Here is a 23,837-nt window from a genome sequence, read left to right on the forward strand (position 1 = left end):
TTCAACCCTCTCTATAAGACCCCAGTACGTCACAAATACCCTATAGAAAGGGAAATGGTGACTAGGAACAAGGCATTCACTGTCAACGAGACTCACGTCAAATGTTTGTAGGCCGTTGTGATAAAACCTGGCAAACAATACCTTAATTAGGCTGAAGTACGAAACAGAAGACATAAGAAAATGCATCTAAGCAATTGTTAAAGTACTACCCCTACATGTTTAGTTTTTTAAACCAGTTTACCATCAAAGTTTGTGACCAACTTAAAAGGAAGGGTTTTCAGTAATGTCACAAGTTCTAAATTTGGTTTACACTAAACTTATGCAAATATACACTACTTTCTTCCAATCGTGGCACCTATTTTGATTTGCAGATTTCTCAAGTAAACCTGCCCTCTAGTGTAACAAGTGAGTAATTACAACCAGTCTGTAATGTCAGTGCGACTGTGCACACAAAGGCTGAACCAAAAAGCCAAAAGATTTTACATGCTCAACCTGCACATAGTAGGAAGCATTCCTTACACAAGTCTAGAACAAGCAGAGTTTGCTCAGCTGTCAGATTTATGCAGTTCACCTATTCTGAAGATTTTACCATCTATCAAGGTTCAAAATGCATTCTTAGTACTTACCAGACACTGACCAGCACAATACTACACCAGAGCCAAGACAAATGTTCTGTATCCAGCTTTAATTCAGAGAACATTAACAAACAGTACAAACAGCAAAAAAAAAAAGAAAATAAGAAAAAAAAAAAAAAAGATTGTTGAAGGGCATTTCTTCATTACACCACAAGCTTTGCTTCCTCAAGCTCGCGGTCATCATCCCATGGGGGGGGGGGGGGGGCAACCCTACAACTCTGGGTATCACTGGTGTGAAACAACAAGCTCCTTAAATGCAACATTTACAAAGAATATCATAAGCACAGGGAAAACTGATCACATTACATCTTGGGACTGCCTTGATAAGTTTCTGACGAAAGCAATTTAAAATAAAAAAGGAGGAAAAAAATGTTGCCTGAACATCCAAACCCTTTACCCCACAATCTCCTGCGTGTGGGGTTTGTCCGTTGGACGAGACTGGGCTTAACCCCACATGCTTTTCACAACTTGATACATTCAGTCCTCAGTATACACAAACAGACACAGAACAGCTTTGGAAGAGAAATTTTAAATGTCTGTGCAAGTGGGTATGGAATGCTGCTGGGGGGACACTTATTACAGACTAAAACAGTACTTTTGTGTGGAAAGCATTTCACCTGCATATACCCACTTATATACAAAATATGAAGGAACTAGGTACCTTGTATGTCACCGGAAAAGCAAAAACTAAACCGCTAAAAGACGTTTAAAAATAAAACAAACTCCAGGGCTCAAAGTCCATGACATCGATCTAGCTAATGGGGCCACCACCTCTTTGCCACCAGCACGACTTCCTTTCTTTTACTTCCTGTCGGTGGACCTAGAACGGCTGCAAAAAAAAAAAAAAAGTCAACATTAGACAATAACGAGAGGTAAACACGATGATTTTTGTGGCCACGTATTTCAGCAAGACAACAGAAGATAACATGCACGTGTAGACTACCGTATCGAGTACACATCGAGCCACATTTCAAATGATTTCTCATAAAGATTCAGATTCGCAGCAGTGTGGAAAGAGGTGTACGCCTGCGTGAGAAAACGCTCACCTTCGCGACCTAGAGAAGGAGCGTGATGGTTTGTGGTTCCTGTCCCGAGACAGAGATCTTTCCCTCCTACGGTCTCTGGAGAGAGATCTGCAAAAGAAAAAAGTAAAATTTACCCTCCGATAATCAACTGTTCAACACAACACAATACAATTACAATACATATCACACGATACAACGGTTTCCTAACACCAGCAGTGCCATTCTGAGAAGCTTTCAATGCTGGAGTAATATTCTGTACCACTAAAGAGAATGCCCCAATATCACTTTCGAACAAACTGACTGCATTTGCTTGGATAGCAAAACGCCTACATTCAGCATGGCACACATGCCAAAAGATGAGGTCATGCAGAGTAGATGGTGATCTACTACCATCATGATTTCAAACATTTTACATATAATCCCTTGATGGAAAACTGCTCATCACTTGATTATGTAAACTGCTTCCAGGGCCATGTGGCCAATGACAAAAATAACTGGTTCCTGATCATGCAAACCACAAATTCTCATCTAAATTTTAGAGATAAACAAACAAAGAAAACTTAAAATGTTAAACTCAAATGAATTTGGGGGTGGGGTTATTTTAAGATGTTAATATGTAGACTTCCATTCTATAACATCACAAAAATAAACAAACAAATACAAGAGCCAAGAGGGGGGGGGGGGAAGCAGCGAATGAAATGGGCTTTACCTGCTCCTGCTACGGCTGAAGCTCCTCCTACGTGGGGATCTGGAGGGGGAGGGGCGAGAAGGCCGAATGTCACAACGTGGTGGAAGCACAGTGGCGGCCCTCAGTTACCCAGCATGCCTTGATCCTGAACACCCCCTCCCCTCCCCTCCCCCACCCAACACTGCCCTTCCGTTACTGTTCCCTTTCAGCAAGGACAAGCCCCTCAGTCACCACTACTCCCGTCACCTCTGCTAAAGGGTGGGGGGGGGGGAGGGAAAGGAAGATTCTGGAAAACAAGGTTTCCCCAAAGGGCTGAGGGCGTGACTTTTTCAATTTCAGAGATTCATCTCCCTTGAGTTCTGGTTTGGCTGGTAAAACATTTCAGCTCCGAGATCACAGCAAGGTGAAATCTAAAATTCGGGCCGGGAGCCTCTCATACTTAACCTCAGTGGCCGAGAGAAACAATGGAGCAAGGGAGAAAGAAAAGCGGTGTGCTTCAACACCAATTAAAACTTAACCTTAGAGTGGATTGCAACGAAAATCCAAATTCTGAGAAAACGGCATGGTCACAGCAGAACAATCTAGGAAAAACACTTTTACACAACCGCACACACAACCAAGCCAATGGCCAAATCTTTCAAAAGGAGAAATAAATGAACACTGATTAAGAAATTCTTACACCATCTTAAAGCAACCTCTTCTAAACTGGGTTTAAAGGTGACGGCTCTCCGTAGACAATCCAGGGGAAGCCAGAAATTTTGTGGGGCAAAATTTAGAAGGCAACATGGTCCAAATTCCCTGGATGAAGGGCCACTCACCTTTAAACGTTTGGTCAAAAGAAAAAGCAAACCCTTTGCCTTGAAATAAAAATGAATCTTCTTATGTAGCAGCTTTCTCTTCACTAATAACTGTAATCAGCAGTAAACTGTACAAAGCAGGTAAAACTTACTAGTCTTTTGGTTTTCAACAAGCTAGAAATGACGAAGGGGAGGCCAGACTGGCAGCCAGGAAGGTAGAATTTGCTGAAAAGGTTTTGCCAAGATGCTGCGAGCTGATTAGTTGGCTGGCGGATGGGGGCTGGCTGTGGATTTTTCCTGCTTTTATCGGTTAGCCGAGGGCTGCTGCTTGTAGGTTGATGTGTAGACATTTGGAAAAGTAAAACGCTGATTGGTCGGGAATGTGAGGTAGGCCGCTGCCGATTGGATTAAGGTTGGAGAGGAGGCTGAGAACAGCATGCTCAGGAACCAATGGGCGGTGCAACCTGACGACTGGCCATGCCTGGGTCATGTGATACGACACCAGCCAAGCTGATTGGGGCACGCTGGTCACATGATGCTGAAAGAGGGCTAGTTGACTGACTCAGAGGGTGGTGAGAAGAGGCATGGTGGTGACTCTGAAACGGGGTTCATTTTTATTAATATAGATGGTAAATAAATAAAGCAACCTACAAAAAAACAAAACAAAAAACAAAAAAAAACAAAAGCTAGCATCACAACCAATCTATACATTATCAAGTCTGCTCCTTTTTGAGAGAAACTGCTGTACGGCAATAGGACTGGGCTCAATTCTTCAAAATTTACAATTAGAGCAGTTTTTTGGGACTCCAATTCTTGTTACCCACTTATTGTTTGTTGTAAAACAGCAAGCAGGGCTCTCCTGTGTTTGCCCTTCTCAGCCTTAACAGGGGGTAATTTCTGGCAAAACATTTTCACGAAAATGTACAGGTTTCACGTACAACTGTTCCAAGCAGCATTTCCCACAGCATACAAAATCACCCAATGGGTCCACAGCCACTGACACCACACCTTGTTCCGCGCATGAATGAGCCCAGTCTTATTTCACTACACCTTGAAGACTCAACAGCCCCCCCTATTGAGTTTAATGTTAAATGGCTAAAAAATGACAATGAAGATGAAAACTGCATTTTTAAACCGCATGCCTTTCAGATTAGCACACACAGGGCACTAGGTTATCCCTACTGCCAATTTGACTTAAGGACAAAGGCCAATCAGTACAAAGTACAGAACAACAGGACAGGCAACTCGGAAGGAATAATATTTTGAGAGTAGGGGTTGAGGGTGGGGGGAGGGAAGGGGGGGGGGGGGGGTTGCACATAGTAACAAGCATCAAGGTTTTTTTTTTTTTGGTTTTTTTTAAAAGCCAGTTTTAAAATGTTGATGGTGCTATGGGCAGAGACAGTGATGGCGGTTCTGAGGAGCCAGAGACCGGCGGAGGCAGTTCGGGGGGTTACCTGCGCCTGGCCGGGGGGCTGCTGCGGCGCCGGTAGTCATCCCGGGGGCGTCGGCTCCACGAGGGGGGTGGGCCCCCCCGACTCCGCGAGCGCTTCTCTCCGTTGGAAAGCTCCACCCGCACCCTGCACCCGCACAGCGTCCTGACAAGCAACAGCAAAGGATTTTAATCAACCAATCAGCAGACAGGGGTTACAACGCACACAGCCTTCCGACATCCAAGTACGGTCTTGCAGGGTCTATCACGCTTCCCGAAACCTTCAGGTTTATGATTATCCTACAGCCCATTAACTGCAAACTGTAATAGGCTGCACAAGAACGTTTTTTTTTGCATGCATCAGTTGTTCCAGAAGAGACTACTTGTGACAAGTGTTCTATACGATCCTCTTGCCCTTTTATAATAAGATGTACACTGACAAAGGCAGACCCATCAGCAAAATCACAAGCAGCTCTTTCCTTTCAGGCTCGAGCAGTCATTTCCTGCCTTTCTACAAACGCCTAAAAAAACAAGTGAAAATGCACTTGGAATGAGTCGCGAAGGAGCTGGAAAGAGCAAAGCAGCCAAACCAGCCAGCCCAGATTTAACAGGCCTAGCTACTACAGGACTAGCAGCATACGCAAAAATTAAGTCAGCAATTTTTTTTGAGAACTTTAGGGTGAAACAGCAGCAGGATTTCATACAAGGGTATAGATTTCACTTCATAGCCACACACCATTTACAGAGACAGCACACACTCACTCCTTCGGCCCTAAAAATGACTACAGAAGTTATTTTCAACACGCTGTGTGTATTTTGCGTATTTTGGAGTTTAGCAAATGCTCTCATCCAGAACAACATAGACAGATTACTTTGAACATATAATGTATTGATATACCTGGATATTTTAGGGAAGCAACTCAGGTTAAAGCACCTTACTCAAAAGTACAGCAACTGTGCCAAACCTGAGAATAAAATTTACCTTATAGTCCCCAAGCATCATGCTACACAGATTCATTTGTGCCTTGCCAGGAGTACAGCATGTTCTTCATTAGTTGTCCCACCCACTTAAACAAATACCACTGCACAAGAGGATTGCGGTTGAACTACTTGCACTGGGAACGCCTTCAGCAAACGGCTTCCAGAACACCCACTGCCACAGGCTTAGAGTTAATCCTAGGCCTTAGAAAGTTAGTCCTTGGTTTTTAATCATCACTACCCATGACGCTGTTTACCAAGCATTTACCTTCCGTCCAGCTCTCTCACGGCATCAGTTGCATCCCGGGGGTCTTCAAACTCCACAAAGGCGAAACCGGGAGGGTTCCTGGCAACCCAAACGCTACGCAAAGGTCCGTAATAACCAAAGGCCCTCTCCAACTCCGTTTTATTTCCATTGTTCCCCAGATTCCCCACGTAGACCTTGCAGTCAAGAGGACAATCTCTATGCATGCTCGGATCTGAAAAGCAAAGCAAAATCCCCCACAGGGAACAGATTCAAAACTTGGAAGCAGGATCGTTTGTGGTTTAAAAATTCAAAGCACACGAGCAGTCATCTAGAGTTGGGATTACTTCAAATGATCTCAGAGATTATAGGAGGGGACTTTGAGGTAGAGAAACATAACATGCAGGCCCCCCCACTACAAATGTGAGACTTAAATCACACGAGCCTAGACAAAGCTGCTTTCCCACAGACAGACTGGAAAAGCTACATCAAACAGTTCCAGGTCAGTGCTGTGGACACAGACTATTTTATAGCAATACAATAAATGCAATGAAAAGCAACATTGGCATGCAAGGTATAAATAAAGATGTAATTACCTCCCATTGCAACAGGCCTCAATGCTCTAAACAAATTGTTACTCCACAAACGTCTACCAGAAACTGAAAGAAGAATTTGTCCATTTAGATTTTCATGTATTACACATTTCCCACACATCACACAAACATTGCAACATTAGAAATAAGAAATGCACTATTATGGCAAACAAACATTCATGATCAAGGTGTGTAAGTTTGGCACTTCACAATTAGTTCTCCCACACAAAGCCACATCCGTACAACAATCAATGGTTTATATGCAAGCTGATGTCCGACAAAACTGGTTGAGTTTGGGTCGGCTACAAACGGCCATCGAATGGACGACGACGTACAGGTGTATGGTGAGGAAATGGGTAGCACATGGAAATGCATCAAAGCAAGTCCGCTGCTCTCCGCTGCCAGTGCAACCGAAACCAATTAGAACTAGCTGATAGATCGGATGACCGTGTGCTTCGGGGTTGCGGTGTCCCACTTTCTGTGGTTCAACGGATGACGACAAACACCGGCTAATGGCGGCCCTTCAAACCTACTGTTGGCCTAACGTTGCGCGTCCAAACCAGTGTCGCTAGACACGGCAATAAAACAATGTGTATATTACCCGATTTATTAACAACTGCAGCTAGTTATGAAGTTAACAACTGCAGCTAGTTATAAAGTTTGCTCAAATGTACATGCCCATCTTAGTTTGTCTCAAAAACCACTTGGTTGTGACACGAATCTGTTTCTTCCAGCGAACATCTTTTCATTGAAGAAAACGAAAAATCAACCATCAGACTGGTTATAATATGCGTAACGCTACATTCGTCAATTACAGTACTAGATGTCCAGGTAGCTAGCTAGTGAAATTTCTGTAAAACCAACCATTCCCAAGCCACATGGAAACGACTCAATTAACCAGCTAGCTAGCTAACCATAGCTAGTTCGGCTACAGGACGCAGGACAAAGCCAAGTTAGCGAAGATAAATAGCAAACTTTAGTTCAACATGTGGAATCACAAAACCAGCTAACTCAGCTACAATCAGTGGTTGCAATCAAGCCTGTTACCCAATCGCTTTTGTTCGTTCAATGATGCGACCAAAATGGCGAACGGGCTAGTCTGTGCACAATAAGTATGGCCGGGCACCTACACTGATAGGGTCATTGCCTCAATTAAAACCTCAATCACATAAATTATGAATAAATATTAAATATATTTAATAATGTGAAGTCACAGGTGCGTTATTCCAATTGAGACAGTCAAACAAACGGAGTTACACTGAAACACAAGCTGCGTAGCAATGTAGTATGCAAAATTGAAAAATGGCTGCCGCCTTCACACAATGGCCCGCAGCAAAATGGCTAACTGTTGAACTAACATTTTTTTCATGTTATTTCGTAAACATTTGCTGAAACAGTGCTAAATTTATAACACACATTGAGCATTGAAAATACATTACAGCACATTAAATTTCATTGCTTACCGTAAACGTGCACTCAAACGGCCCTGTTCGACGACTGCCCTCGAGTGCGTATTTTCCTCCTCAAGGAAGCACGAAATGGTGTTTTCCGGAAATCCTCGCTCGATAACACCGCCCTTACGCAGACGTACTTCCTACATAACGTATAGTTTTCCTTACGTCGTCATTTAGACCTATCGAAACAGCGAGTTCTTTTATTTTTAAAAAATCCCGTTGCTACACGTTAGCGTAGGCTACATCTACAGCGTTTTCCTATTTTTCCTTGTGTTATTGGTACCTTTGGGAGACAAGGCCATTTGGCAGGACAGAGTATTTGTAGCGTAATGGTGTATTTGGAAATGTTCTGTGAGAGAAAGTTCATTATCTGTGGGTCTGTCAAAGGGGTGTACAAACTCATGGTTGGTATTTTTTTTAAGCGATACCTATACCCTCGGTACACACAAAATGTGAATAGCTATATATTTATGTTGAAGCTCATCATACAGCAAAATATTTTTTCCTTTTGCAATACCCTGTTTCATTTCCATTGTATATTTTCGTCCTCGTTGTGATGCAAAAACATTATGTTTAGGCTATCTAATATACTTTTTTTAATCAACAGGTCCGAGTTTCATGGTTTTGAAACCATTTCTGTCCTGTTCACTGGGTGTTCACCCTCCATCCAATTACGTCCCTAACCAATGCTTTATTTTTTAACAAAAGTATACATAAAGGGTTTGTGCAGCTACTGGAAAACTGAAAAAAGGGGGAAGACCTGTACTTTCAGCAAGAAAGAAAGGGTAATTGTTGTATAATATTAGACCAACTGCAGCAATGTTTAGAGAAAGAGAATCCTGAAAACCTCAAACTGAGTGGCAACCCAGCAAATAGAATTTTCACGGAACTTATGGGGTTTGCTTGCAATGATGTAGGTGAAGAGTGGCTACTTGGTAAATTTGTACATATGTACAATTGTTTCTATGTTTTTATGAATATATGACAGGCTGTGGCTTTAGCAGAAAAGAGTTGGGAGCATATGGTGTCCACACTTATGAATGCTGCTAAGATTTTTTTAATATGAGTTTATGTTCAGTTATATCTCAACAATTTGACAGAGCTTTTAGTTATTTTAACACCTTGGCCAAGGGCTATGCTTACTAGGCTGATTTCCCAAGAATCCCAAGACAACATTTCTGATTGGAAAAACAGAACAAAATCAACAGGCTATTAAAAAGCTGCCATTCAGCCTCAGCTGAAACTGTGTATAGGAAGCAGGAAGATAATAATTTTGTCAAATGAATAATCAGGATTAGCAATAAGCAATTATCACACAGACTATCATCATCCCACATCCTATAAACAAAAAAACATATATAGTTTGCTAAATGCATTTACTTTTCTGAAGATATGCAGATATTTTTCCGAAGTAGGACTGCAGTGAATGTTGCTTTCTCTAAAGACAACAGAGTTCCTCAATAACTCACTGCTTTGACTCAGATGTAAGTTTGAGCAAGTCATTCTTGATTGTGCTACTCTGGCTTGGAAATTTATGAAAAATAAAAATTCAGTGATTCAAATTTTATGTGCCGTAAGACATTATCATGATTTTTAATCTCCATAAGAATTTATATGGAAAAATGGTTTGTATACTGTTTTGTTCTACAACACACAACAAATTATGTCTTTTGCCCACACAACAAATTATGGTTGGAAATTGCAACCCATTTCACCCACTTTTAATATCAAACCAAGGGGCTACTCCACAATGAGCCCTTCTTGGTTTGCTGTTTGGTGTCCTGGAGAAGTCAGGGGGAAAACCGGACAGCTGGTTGCTACCCATTGGCCAATATGGTGCAGCGGAATCCTGCGTCAGTGGAGAACAACTGAAGAAAAGCAAAGCTTTTGTCCTCAGAAAGGCTGCCAACATTCCTAACTGAGGGAGTCTGTTCATAAAGGTGTTGTCAAGATAACAGCCTGCTCGCAGTTTCTAAGGGATGTTCCCTAGGACCAGGGAAACATGTCGAACCAATGCAGAGTAATTATAAGAAAGATCAAGTCATGATGCCCAATAGCAGCTCTCTGAGAAAAGTATTTTAACTAGGTAAAACTGGGCAATATGTGTATCTGTGTGTGTCTATTCATATACATATTGTACATACGCACATACATACTGTACATACATATAGCTGCTTAATCAGTAGCAATAGGTGTGTTTTCTTTGTAGTTTGAATGCTTGCTTGGTTAAGATACCCCACATGTAAAATGAAGCTGTTTCTAATGTTCTGAATGGGTGAAAATGTCTCTATGTTGATCATGGGGTTTTTGTTTTTCATTTCATTTTTCGTTGAATATCATATAATGGCATGCTCTGTTCCCCTAACATGGCTGTCAAGAAAATGTAAAATATGTGGACATGAACTCTTTTGATGTATTGTAATGGTTGTAAGCTAGAAGATAAATTCAACAATGAAACAACAATCTGGGGATGCTGGAAGACTGTGCTGAATAAGTTAATTGGCTATTATTACTCAAATCCGACTCAGCTAATTCTTTGCACGACACGTAATGACAATGTTTGAATGACGCACAATTCTTAGACAATAATAATAAAGGCCTACAGAATTTGGATGAGGCATACTCTATTAATTTCAAACTAAATTGGGAGCTTTACTGACCTTGCGGTCAAATTAGCATCGATGTGAAATAACTGAACATTAACGCCTTCCGTTGACGAAGAATCCAGTTTGCCTGATAAAAAAAAGTATCCGTGAATGACAATGCCTTTTTTTTGTTTGAGTTGGACTAAACGGCCTATTCGAGTTTGAAAAGCTGGTGCAATCGTATGGTTGGGTATATAAAGCAGCTGGTCACTGAACATGAATTCACTTCAGCGTACAGCAGCAGTGGGATAGCACAACTACTTGTTCACCCCAGGCCGAAGGAGGACAGTGTGAGTAGACTTATCTGATGATATTGCAGAAGGTCCCCAATTAAGGTGAGTTTATTCGTTACAAAAAAAAAAAAATTTTGCATAGAAACATTTAATCTGTTTGATCTTTCATAATGCTTTTTAAATAAACAGATCTGCTTGTCAGTGAGGGGTTTTATAGAGTGTTTTGAGCCTTGCGAACTATGACACAGACTGGAGAGCAGGGTTCGAATCACGGGGGGGATTGGGGGGGTCTGACCCCCCCAATTAAGACTTGGACCCCCCCAAAAGAGGTAAAAACAACAGGTCGGGGGGTCGAAACATTTATATATCCTTCTTACCTGTAATCGTAAATATTACAATATATTTCCCACCAGTGGCATTGCTAGACATCAACCCTAGTGACGCCACTGATGGGAAATATATTGTATTATTTACAATTACAGGTAAGAAGAATATATAAATGCTTCGACCCACCCAACCTGTTGTTTTTACCTCTTTTTTGGGGGGGGGGGGGGGGGTCTAAGTCTTAATTAGGGGGGTCAGACCCCCCCAATCCTCCCCGTAATTCGAACCCTGCTGGAGAGGACTGTAGAGTATTTCCTTGTTGAAGTGAGATATGTTGCTTTTATGTGAGAGCACACTTGCAGCTTCAAAGGAGGCTTGAACAAAGATGGACACATGCATTAGCGTAATTCTGAGTAATGGTCAATGATGAATGTCGATGGAATCCCGGCACAAATGTTTTAACTACTTTCATATACCAATCTTTTATAACTATAATGCATGTGAAACAATTGCATTATATGATAAAGTTTGGCTACATGACAGATTTAGCAATTTGTCAATTTCTGAATAGTAGTCAAATGAAACTTCGAATGGAACCATTTCACCTTCACCATATGTTGAAACCAAACCACAGTGCAAAGAACGTCATTCTTAACATTACCTACGCACAGCAGTCCTGTTTGGATGTGCTTGAACGTGGAAATAAAAACAAAAAAAGAAAACTGGCAATAAAGTGAGTGGATTGTTACAGGACTCTTTGTTTTTGTCTTTCAAGTCACAGACGATGCTTGTGTCACAAAAACACCTCCAGTCCATGGCTGTTATGGTCATCATTATATTTTCGTTTGCCTGGTGTCAGGAGAATGAGAGGTAAGCGCACCCCTTCCCTGCATATTAAAGACATACTTGAAAGTAGTAATTAAAATTAAAGAAGTACTTGAAATAACTATTTATGATTTATTATGTTTTATTATTACCTTAACCTTTATATAACCAGGAAAAACCTGATTGCCAAAACAGGCAGCGGCATATACAACATGGTTACAGACAGACAATATAAAACAAATGACAGACAACAAAGATTAGAGAACACAAGATAAATTTCTAAGAAATGAAAACCACAAAAAAGACAATCTCTGTAGTAAAGCTAGGAAATCCATCAAGTACAGGACCACACGGAGGCAAGTATCTCTAAACATCGACAAGCTGTTGTACCTGCCTCCAAATCCCTCACCCTAGACTGAAAAAACACTGGCTCCAGGGTGCCATTTCAACATCTGGTGGATGATCTTTCCCCTCAACTCAGAGAAACATACAGACAAATGAGGGGATTCCTTTACAGAAATATGCCTGTATCTTTCTTACAGCGCCGGTGTTCTACCTGTGACCGTCAGCTCGCTGCCCCTTTGTTGTAAAAGGGTATTCTGACTTGCCTTGATATCATCTTCTAGATAAACCAGGGCCATTATTTACAGCATGTTCTAATTCTGTAATTAAGGCACTGTTTCAATTATTGTTGTCCCATAATAACGGGACAGAGCAGATGAATGCTAAGTGATGTTAACTATTGTTTCTGACTCGCCAAATGTTTAGATTCTGTAATTAGTCAGTGGCCTCAGTTAGACCCCTGCCTTACAACCCTGTTTTTGTTCACAAAAACTCGGCATCTGTGCTAGCTTATCAGAGCTCAACCGTGATTTGATTAACTAAATTGGAATTTAGCCCTGAATCGTCACTTCAGTTGCCTATTCGGGCAGTTTTACTTGTCTGGCACCTGGTTTTACCTGCCCTGGGGAACCGAGTGTTATATGCATGTATATTTACTGGACACATGCCCTTAATGCACTGTTTTTGATGCAAATGGAACTATATGTCCTTGGGTGCAGGAGGCACAGTGGCATAGGCATGAATCGTAAGGCACACTCAGAGATGTAATTCTGATTTTTTTCTTTTCCTGTGTAAAAAAAAAAAAATGACACAACTCATAGATAATCTGAATATTAAGGAATGCATCTGACAAGAACAGAGAGTAACTGCTAAGACAGTAAACATGGCTCTCAGAAATCGACTCATTAATATTGACCGTATGGCGCCCTCTAGTGGACTAATATATAAAATTGCATGCAGATGTCTGCCGCAACCCAATAACTAGAGTTCAGTGTGTAATTGTACACGACTCCAATGTAAACTTTTCCCCTGTTTCTATTGGGCAGGCGGGCCGTGACAGAACACCAGCTGATGCACGACCGCGGTCGGGCCATGCAGAGCCTGAAGAGACTCATGTGGCTGTCCAACACCATGGAAGGACTGCACACAGCCCAGGCCAGGACCCCCGAGCTGGATTCTGACCCCCCCACGGACTGCAGGGCCCAGGCCACACAGGAGGTCCTGTCCCAGCTGGAGAGGGGGGCCAAAAGCAGCACCCTGGGAAGCCTGCTGCAAGTGCTGTGGTGCTCTGTCCGCAAACCCCACCTCACCGGCCTCCCCGCGAGCGAGAAATAGCCCCGGGGGAGAAACGTCGCCGCCTCCTCGTCGATCAGAACTGTACAGCAGAGCATGTGCTGTATTGGTTCTCACTCCCCTGAAATTAAAATGCTTTGTCTCTCATCCCGTCCTTCTTGTAATGGGGATTTCGAATAACTTATTAAGTATAACTTAATTGTTGGGTTTAACATACCCCTGAAGTAAGTGGTGGTTTGTGAACTTGGATGGAGTTGGATGAGACCTTACCTATAAATTGATCATCAGTCTCAATCTGCTTCAGTAATTTTTTTTTTTTTTTGGCTTGATGAACATGTGTGCCAGGTGTCTGCATAGTTAATGCATAATTACATTTCTCTTCGAACAAATTTCGATGTCTCACGTTGTGCTGTCTTCTTTCTTCATGTCAGGTGAGAGAACTGAAATTATATTGAGTTCAATTTAGTCAAATCAATTTGATGAAAGTTAAGAGTAGCCTATACTTCGAATAAGATATGTAACTGTGTACTGCACCACCTTTCTGTGCAATGTGCAGTAAAGGCTAGTGAATATATTGAGATATGTAATATATGGCTTAATGTTATAGCCTTTTGACATTTTTGAGTACTTATTACAGTTACTTTTGAGTACTTATTAAATCACGCTGTTTATATAATTGTTTTAGAACCCCACAGCAGGCATAATAATTATTAATGGCATCTGTTCAGCAATCTAAAAATCTTTATTTATTGTTTTAGTTTATTGTCACTGAAGAGTATAATTCTTATGAAATGATTATGAAGTACATTTCTCTGCAGCATTTCATTTTGTGAGGTTATTTTGAGGTGGGTTATAGTCTTTTCTTGCCACTCTGCTTTCTCATTGGCTGCTGAAAGTCTTACCTGGGATGCAAATAAAGTCTGGATGCATATGTGGGTTGTTGTGGAATCTGAAACCAAATAAAAATCCTCTTTTCATTTTATTATTGTAAAATAATTTACCCTTGTGGAATGTTTCCTCCTTTCCCCATAATCTCTATGGGAAATATTATTTTGAATGTTACATGCCAGCCAAGAAACACATAATTGACTATTGCAATAAATGGAAAGGAAGAACATCCATCCATTTGGTGAATGAATGAATGAATTAATGAATGAATGAAAGAGTGCTATTGAGACAACATATAAGTAAGTGAGTTCCTAAGAGTATGTTGACACACAAAAACAAAAAAGAGAGAAAGAGAGCGAGAGAAAGCAAACAGAACCTTCAGAGAAAGGTGAAGGTCCCTACAGGTATCTCTCAATTGTTATTACACTTTAATGATGTCTCTAATGAGTTGGTAGCAGCCACTATACAAGTTCACTGACCTGAACAAAAGCCATTGGGATAAAATAAATATGTAACAAGAACAAATCTGTGGAGTCCACATATTCATTTTCGTTTATATTTGGGAAAGCATTTATTAAATTGCTATTGCCAGTAACCTACACCACGAAATCCTAGGCACAATCCTAAGGAGCTATCCCTAACAGTTGTGTCATTTGACACTTTTAATGTACAATATTTCATTAACAAATGATTCAGTACAAGTTTTTTAAAGCTGCTATTAGCATGATTTTAATCTTTGCTTGCACTTTATGTCTAAAATTATTAATTAAATATTTGTATACATTTATAGAACAGGTTTGTAGAATAACATGAACATCTCAGCTTCTTGGTTTACTTTAGTGCATTATGACTTTAATTGCACAATAAAACATGTTGTAAACAAAAGATAAACTGCAAGAAAAGCTAACTGCAGTCATCACTAACAGTAGACTAAATACTCAGTACGAACATTTTCAGGAGAACCTTCTTCAGAATACTAAAGTTGCATGAAAACAAACATAGATGTGTTTCATGAAAATTATTTGAAATTATGTCCCATACAACATGACAGTTCATCCCCAACATGTTTTAAACTGTACCAAATGGGATTTTTTTTCCTCTAATAAAATGTTTGATTCTTTAATTAATGAATATATCAAAATATAAAAAATCTAAAACCTAAATATCTGAATATCATTTTTAAACCTAAGGGCATACTCGGTATGAATTTCAAGACGGTAAGGCTTTTTTTTAAGATATAAAAAACAACAACAATGTCATGAGATTAGATAAGATTTGTCCTCCAATAATTAATTTACAGAACTATTTTTTTTTGATTGGTGTTGAAAAGGATAGCACTGGTGCTTAAGCAAAGGGAATACATGCTTGAGAAAAGCTGGTGAAACAGTTGATGGACATTTCTTAATGTGAGCGCAGCATTAGTTTTTGGACCAGGTGTCATGGTAACATCTCAGATTGTTTTGACAGAGGGTCCCCTGAGTGCTGAAGGGCAGCTTGGAGATAAATTTTCGGGCCCAGCTCTGGGGTTAAAAACAGCCCCTTGTAGGGACTTTAAATTATGCCTTTGAGAGAAGGGAATAGAGTGTAGCTCCATAGCATCCAATATAGTGGGTTTTTTTTATAAGGCGAAAGGCTTTGTTTCTATAGCAGGGTGAAAGAGGGAGACTTTTTGTAGGGCCAGGAAGGACACATATACTCAGGTCTTAAAGCAGATGCAGAATGCCCGGAAGCAGGAGCTTGTATGTGCGCTTTCATCCAGCAGCAGGCCCTGATGAAGAAAGGAAGACGAGAGACAGAAATGAGGGAGGAGCAAAGGGGGGTTGGGGGGGGGGGGTAGGGGTGTCACGGTGGAAATCCAGGGGTAAAGAAAGTAAAAGTCCTGCCATGTCTTTCTCCATGAACTGATTTCACTAATTACTTCTGCATCCTGACAGATGAGTTGTGCTAATTAGCAAATCCAGGTGATTAGAGCAACAAAATCATGGGGAGTACTTTTACGTCCTGGAGCTGGATTTTGCACCTCTGAAGAACACCTATACTATATTCATAAGAGTGATTCTGGGGGCAGTATGCCCAAGTGAAACTCAGCATTTTTCCATTATTGCTTTCACCATATTCCCTTGCCATCACAGTAAGCCCCCCCCCCTCAAAAAAAAAAAACCCATGCATTTCATGAATGTGTTTAGAGGGCACTAATGAGGACACCACTAATAGCAGAGAATATCCCCATGGGTAGATTTTGTTTCCACTAATTGCTTGAGATGTTCAGGTTGACCCTTCAGGAAACAGAGCTCCCCAGGACATTCTCATATTCTCCTGTCATAAAACACCAAGGCCTCAATTATCCTGTAACACATTATAAGAACTGTCAGATGTGATAATGTGGGTACTGCCAAAATTATTCATTAATTTCCTGAATGAGGAAATATATTACATTCTGACAGCATCCTGCTTTAAGCATTTATATATCACTCTCCATCAAAATTGAAAAAATTGATAATGCATATTCATTTCCCTCACATTAGTTACCAGTGTCATTTCCCTTTAAGCGTGAATCACACTCGAAAGCCATAAGGCTGAAGTCTCGTATGGCTTAATTAGCTCAAGGGCAAGTTCCCCCAATGCCATTTCCTATTACAAGACTACAAGTCAGAGGCACAGGGAGACTGTAACGCTGCTCACTCTGCCACCTGCTGCTGCTCTTTCAGGCTCCTTCAGCTCCTTGAGTCCCTAAAGCAGACAGTCGCTCCTCGAGAGGAAACCTTATATATCTGATCCTGATGATAGATGAGGCTTATTGTCCGGACTCTCTCATTCATATAATTAGGCACGGTCTTAGCATGCGGCTAGCAATGAACAGCGTGCTCAGTGACGCAGAGCTGATTTTGTGCTGATTTTTAAAGTGTGGTGAAGAAAAAGGGGTAATGTAAACATCAGCGTATGTTTAAAACTAGAACACGGTTGTATGCCTCCACCAACCAGTAGCCATTTTGGATATAAAATGTCATCACTTCATCATTTTATCGTAGTAGACATTTGTGTGAAACAAATTCATAATTAGCATATGAATTCTTGAGTTATGGCCAAAAACATGTTTTGTGCGGTCATAGTGACCTTGACCTTTGACCACTAAACTCTAATCAGTTCATCCCTGAGTCCAAGTGGACGTTTGTGCCAAATTTGAAGAAATTCCCTCAAGGCGTTCCTGAGATATCGCGTTCACAAGAATTGGGACGGACGGATGGACGGACGGACAACCCGAAAACATAATGCCTCCTGCCACGGCTGTGCCGCCGTGAAGGCATAAAAATCATTATGCATATTTCAATATGTGTATGGGCTATTGGTAGATTGCATAGTGCAGCTTAACTATACTGCACTCTGATGTTCACCACACTTGTTTAAATCCAGAACATTATGCACAGTAAAATATCTGGTGTTACTCAGAGTTAATTCAACTCTAACACAGTACATATGAGTCCAATAGGGACCATATGTACTCTGTAAGAGTTGATTGAACACTGATTAACCTACCAATAGCCTATACATATTTAACACAACAGTTTTATTGTGTTTGGGAGGTGGCTGATGTGGCAAGGGTGGAAGAGGGGGAGGGGTTGGGTCTCCGTGACGTCACTCACTGTTACTGCAGCATGTCGGCTAGCTTCTCCTGGTAGTAGTCGTAGTTATCCTTGCAGTCCTCCCAGGGTTCAAACTTCTGATCCTCGTGGTCCACGAAGGTTTCCCAGGTGTAGGTAAAGTCCGTGGGCTTCATCATGCGCAGCTTGCAGCCGGCGGCGGCCAGCGCCTTCAGGCCCGCCTGCGCCTCGGGCTCCTCCCACATGAAGATGCGGGCGGAGAAGATGGTGAGGCGCAGGGTCTGGCGCGCCCGCAGGACCTCCGCCAGCTTGGCGGCGCAGGCCGGGCAGGGGCTGGACGAGACGTACCAGGTGACCGTGTATCGCTGCGCCGGGTCGTACTCCGGCAGCACCAGGTGGAAGAAGGCCTCCTCGGCGTGCGTGCCCGAGTGCTCGTCCTCCAGGTAGCCCCGCCTGACCTCGCCCTCGGGCGCCTGCGAGTCCACCAGGAAGCACAGGAAGGTCTTGTTTCGGCCCGAGGAATACTCCACGTTCTTAAACTGGAACTTGAAGGAGAAGGGGTCTATCCGTTCTCTGAAAAAACAAAGGGAACAGATGTCAGGCCAACTAAATCAACTAACAAGTCAGTTAGTCATTTGATTTAAAAAAATTATTTTTTTTATCGTGATTTTAAAGGTCTTAAATGTTTTTTTATATCCTTCAATCACCCTGTTTTTTTTGTCTTTTCATGTACAGCACATTGAGTTGCACCCGCTGTTGGAAATGTACTTTATAAATAAAGTTTGATTGATTGATTGATTGATCTTTTTGTGTAGAGCCATTTGCAGTCAGATAGTCACATGCCACTTGACAGTGACTGCTTCTTGGATGTAATAAAAAAACCCTGAACAATTCAATTTGAATCAATATGGGAAAAAATTAATAATTTTTTCCCGACCGCTTGAAAATGCACATTATTTTTATACTGTACCCACATACTTATAAAAAAAAAGTGCCCCTTTCATACATGCTATGTATCCACAAATAATAAATAGATAACAAATCACCTCTAAATCAAGAAAATTTAGGACATGAGGATTAAACAAACCTATTTAATATACTATTTTTTTTATGCCTCTACAACTTTGAAAAGCAGCCAACGTCAATGCTATAGCAACAACATTCTCACAAAGTTCAATTTCAGCTGTGGATTTAAGCCTTTGTGAAGACAGTCAGAATGTTTTTTATGCATATTGAATTAGGTTCTGATTCAATCCCCAATGCCCTCTCAGGCATTATGATGCTGGATATCAAGTCTCTGACTTCAGTGACTTGATATCCAGCCCCACAACACTAACACAGGAAACCATGGTGAATCAAAACAAAGGGTCATCACAACCTTATTCCAATGTGTTGTGACAACAGCTTCAAAATAAAAGCTTGCAGTGATAAAAAAAAGTTTAAGCATTACAATCGAGATGCCATGTTCAAAGATAGCACTCCAAAAAATAGCACTCAGCCTGGAGATAAAAATCCATCTCTGTTGGGGGTGCACTGTTTTTGGATCTGACACTTTGACATTATGATGGGGGATGGGGAGTGGGGGGGCGGGGGAATGACCAGCACTGCAACTCTGGGCTAAATATGGCCTGCTATCCAGCCCTGCCTGGTATGTCAAATCTTTATTATTAGGACCCTGACTTCACGACCCAATTTCTTTTTTGGCCGTTGTTGCGATTTAGCTGTCAGCGGGCATTGTATCGTTCCCTTAATACTCCCGGCGGAATGTTCAGGGAATTCTGGGATTGCCTCTGTGATCAACCACTCTCGACAGAGACAGTCTGTCTGTGCTCTGCTCTGCCGTCGGAATACTGACCGTCCAATCCAGGATGATTAAATTAGGCTCTTTTGATTCTACACAATGATAAGAAATTAACCAATTACTTTGATCAAAGGACCAAAGGACAGGATGGCCTATGTTTGCTATCATACAGAAATACCCAATCTGAAGAACAATAAACACACATGTCAGGGAAGGGGGAGGGGGCAGGGGTTGGGGGAAGGGGTCAGACCCCTACGTCCACTTGATTTAAAAAAACCACCAACATACAAACATAGCAACTACCTGCTGACCCCGAACAAGAAAACAATACTGAGTCTTGAATTTTGCAGGGCTTGATAAAATGTCTTTATTATGGAGAAGGCCATTTAACTGGATCATTAAAAACACATATGGACCTTATGTGTTCATTGGAAAATATAGTAACATATAGGAAACCATTTTAAATGAAACACAATTAAATATTATATATCTAAGCAAATAAAGCAATCATTTCAATTTTCAATGTCATAAAATAAATTTCACACAAACCTTAATTTGATTTATAATTTACAATGAAAACAGAGCTGCAAATACGTATTGATTGAACATCCAAACAACAAAATTATTCTCTGAAATGAAAGAGTTCACCTCTAGATCTATCATTCCAATTCAGCATAAAATTCAAGTTCTTGTTTATTAAGTAAGATGTTTATTCATTTTTTGTCATGTTTGTCTCCTCTTTGGATCCAATGCTTCCAGAGCTCACACAGCATACAGAGAATGCAATGCTCAATGTCTGGATAAATATAATATAAAGGAGGTTTTGCCCTTTGTTTAAAAAACTAATAAATTCTCAAAGGCACATCCTTTTGAGAATGAAAATGGTTCATGCACAGCGATCAATACAATAGCACCAGAGCAAGGTGTGCAACAAAAGAAAAAAAATGATGGCAAGACATACACTTTTATTTAGATTGACAATCCTCTTTAGCCGCGTTTCCACCAAAATTACCCGGAACTTTCAGTCCCAGGAACTACTTTACCAGGAACTAAAAGGTTCCTTCAGCCAATGGTTGTCTGCGTTTCCACCGGGGTCTAAAGTACCGCGAAGATTAGGCAAATTAGCCCACTGACGTTGTCGTCGGTCCATCTGTCATATGATTTCTTCTGTAATCCCATACTACCACCGAAGTAGCCTACATTATTTTCTAATAACCGGGACAGCCCGGAGGGGTTTATTCCAACGGGTTACCAACAATGACTATATATGGTTACTTTTGTATTTATTGATTTTCATATATCCTCTCAAACACATTCATTAACAGCAGAAAACATGCACACGTTGTAAACAATTTGCTGTTTTATTACTTTCTCGTCGTCAATTCCATATAGGCTAATCGCAAAATGACAAGAATAGAACGAAAACTCGGACTTGCGTGAAAATGTAAATTAGTAGTGGTACAGCCACCGTTTGCTTTCCTTCGAAGTTACTGTTAGCCGAGCAGCGAAGTGTGCCCTCCAGATGCGAACCATGCACCATAAATGAGTCCATAGTCTTCCTGGTCTTTTCGTGGAATTGAAAAATGGCAGTAAAATTGAGTAAAATTACGGCAGTCTGAAAAAGCTAAAGGGAAGATTACTAGAATTAACCTGTTATTTTACCCGAATAAAAAGTGCGGAAGGTGATTTCCAGTTTGCTTGTACTGTATCACCAATGTTAATTATGCAGAACTACCGCATACCTCACATAACTGTATCAAACGTTTTGAGTCAATTACAACGGGCTAACAAAGAAAATCCGGAAGAAAATATTCAGCAACCGAATTAATCCGTTTGAATGTTTTGGTAGCCTACGTAATATGCTGTCCCAGCACGAATGCTTAGCATTGTATAAAACGAATACTAAAGCAAGAAAAGAACAGAAGAGCACACGTTATAATTCCAAGACGTTGACAGGCTATAACCAAAAGTAGGCTACTGCGCCGCATAACATACAAGTTTGATTTGAAGTTATTATGAAAATAAATTGGTTTGCCGCTGCATATTTTCAAACATGGCGGGTAATGGCGGAAAATAAATACAACACAAATGCTACGAGTACTCGACCAATCAGAAATGTTCAGCGCTGCAAGCTCCACCCAAAAGGTTCCTGTACTTTCGGAAAGTACTACCCCCCGAGCAGGAACGTTTTGGGGGGTAAAACAAAGCCCCCAGAACTAAATTTAGACCCTAGTTCCTGCGGTGGAAACGCACTGAGTTCCTCAAAAGGTTCCTAGTTCCGGGGTATAGTTCCTGCGGTGGAAACGCGGCTTTTGATATGGAGACAAACGGGTTGCACATTATAAGAAAGACAATCCAAAACCTTTCGTAAGACACTGAAGTTTACCATTTCACCTGTACATTTAGCTTCCAAGCGTAAATAATCTTATAACTGGATAATGTGAGTAGATGCTAAACATTATCAAGAAATTAAATTATATAAATTAATTAGACACGATCCCTTTGATGAAAAAAAATACAAGTAATAATCTTGGACACAAAGCCCTATTGGCTTTTAAACCCTAACTGCCCCGACCGACCGACCAAAATGTCCGAAAAGCCTGCGCGTACATGCAAATGGCAGCTTTGGGAAATAAAGCAAGACCAGCAGCTTCAGCATGATGCTAGCTGCAACTAACTGCCATTTTTCTTTGTCCAATCAGCTGTCATGCTATAAATGAACTATTTACAGTTTGGCACGACTGTTATAATTATTAAAACGACAGTCATACAGTTATAATTAGCAGTGTTTTTAAAAAATAATTTTACAACAAATAGTTAGTCCGCTGCACACAGTTACCAAGACAATAAACCTACAGTGGTGGTGCCATACATGTTACATCTTAGGCTACTACCTTCTATCCCGTAACTACTACAGTCAAGCAAACAAACACCTCTATAGCTCATCTATTTTTAAACTTCACTACTATTGCTGCAAGTACTGCCACAATTCTTAATAATTCTTTCACAAATTCTCTCCTATGTTTTTCTGTTGAGCCCCAGTGGTAGACAAAGTACTTATAAATCGAGGAGCTCATGACTCATGACAAAGGTAGCCATTGGCCATGATTCCATCTTTCTGGCTCTCTAATGTCTCTCTCACTATAATGCCACCATTACTACAACTACCACTAGCACTATGACCACTAATATTACCAGTACCTCTATTAATATAGAACTGCCGATATTACTACCTCTTCGCACTGTCTTCCGCTTCTAAAGTTATTTTGTGTGGGTGGGATATTTCGTGAGAGAGAGCGTACACCTACCCCTCAATGATCTCCCAGGGAGGCAGCTCAATGGGCTGGAACTGGAACTCTCCATCATCGCCAGTGGCTGCTGCCCCCTCCGGGGTCGCCCCATTCTCCCCCGGCTTGTCCCCCGGCTTCGCCCCCTCCGCCTGCACCGGCTGCTGCACCGGCTGCTGCTGCTGCTGCTGCTGCTGCTGCTGCTCCTCCGCCTTCTCTTTCTCCTTTCCTTTCTCTTTCTCCTTTCCCTTCTCTTTCTCCGGAACCTTCTCTTTCTCCGGAACCTTCTCTGGTTTGGCTTCCGCCTTCTTCTCCTTCTTCCTCAGCGGTGCTCGGCCCGGGCCCTTGCTGTCCTTCCTGTCTGCCATGACTGGCCTGGGAAGCTGCCTGCGTCTGTCTGTCGGTGGGGGGGGGGGGCGGGGGGTGGGAGGAGGGTGGCGGGTGGCGGGCAGGCGGGCAGGCGCGGGTGGGGGGGGGGGGATCGAGCCGAGACGGGACGCCGGAGATAGAAGGGCGGACAGGACACGGGGGGGGGGGGGCGGGGCACGGACTGAGAGAGCAGGGACAGCAAGCATGTGTCACTGACCAATGGCAGCTGCTGCACTCGCTCCAGACCGGGCTATTAAAAGAACCGGGAGAAAGGCAAGGGGAGGGGAAACAGTTGATTGATAAGTGATACTGTGTGAGGGCCTCCTTTTGAGCAAAAGCAGGTCAAGACTTCCTTTGCCACTTGTCACTGCCACTGTGGGACACAAAG

General features: G+C 41.7%; 3 protein-coding genes across 3 annotated transcripts; 1 reads left to right on the plus strand and 2 right to left on the minus strand.

The window, feature by feature from the left end:
- Positions 1-666: 666 nt before the first annotated feature.
- Positions 667-8,000, minus strand: srsf3b (serine and arginine rich splicing factor 3b). Its single transcript, XM_035388446.1, has 7 exons — positions 7,853-8,000; positions 6,393-6,455; positions 5,821-6,031; positions 4,600-4,740; positions 2,370-2,408; positions 1,682-1,768; positions 667-1,464 (listed from the first exon to the last, which is right to left on the minus strand). Exons 2-7 carry the CDS (start codon positions 6,397-6,399, stop codon positions 1,437-1,439), a joined length of 513 nt encoding a protein of 170 aa, XP_035244337.1. The 5' UTR covers positions 6,400-6,455; positions 7,853-8,000; the 3' UTR covers positions 667-1,436.
- A 2,263-nt stretch (positions 8,001-10,263) lies between these two features.
- pth4 (parathyroid hormone 4) lies at positions 10,264-14,498 on the plus strand. Its single transcript, XM_035387147.1, has 3 exons — positions 10,264-10,823; positions 11,821-11,915; positions 13,259-14,498. Exons 2-3 carry the CDS (start codon positions 11,830-11,832, stop codon positions 13,545-13,547), a joined length of 375 nt encoding a protein of 124 aa, XP_035243038.1. The 5' UTR covers positions 10,264-10,823; positions 11,821-11,829; the 3' UTR covers positions 13,548-14,498.
- Positions 14,499-14,935: 437 nt separating this feature from the next.
- apobec2a (apolipoprotein B mRNA editing enzyme, catalytic polypeptide-like 2a) lies at positions 14,936-23,486 on the minus strand. The gene is made up of 3 exons (XM_035387146.1): positions 23,102-23,486; positions 18,035-18,565; positions 14,936-16,161 (listed from the first exon to the last, which is right to left on the minus strand). Exons 1-2 carry the CDS (start codon positions 23,446-23,448, stop codon positions 18,037-18,039), a joined length of 876 nt encoding a protein of 291 aa, XP_035243037.1. The 5' UTR covers positions 23,449-23,486; the 3' UTR covers positions 14,936-16,161; positions 18,035-18,036.
- Between the last annotated feature and the right edge of the window lie 351 nt (positions 23,487-23,837).

Source organism: Anguilla anguilla, chromosome 13, assembly GCF_013347855.1.
Source record: "Anguilla anguilla isolate fAngAng1 chromosome 13, fAngAng1.pri, whole genome shotgun sequence".
Classification (NCBI taxonomy): Eukaryota; Metazoa; Chordata; class Actinopteri; order Anguilliformes; family Anguillidae; genus Anguilla; species Anguilla anguilla.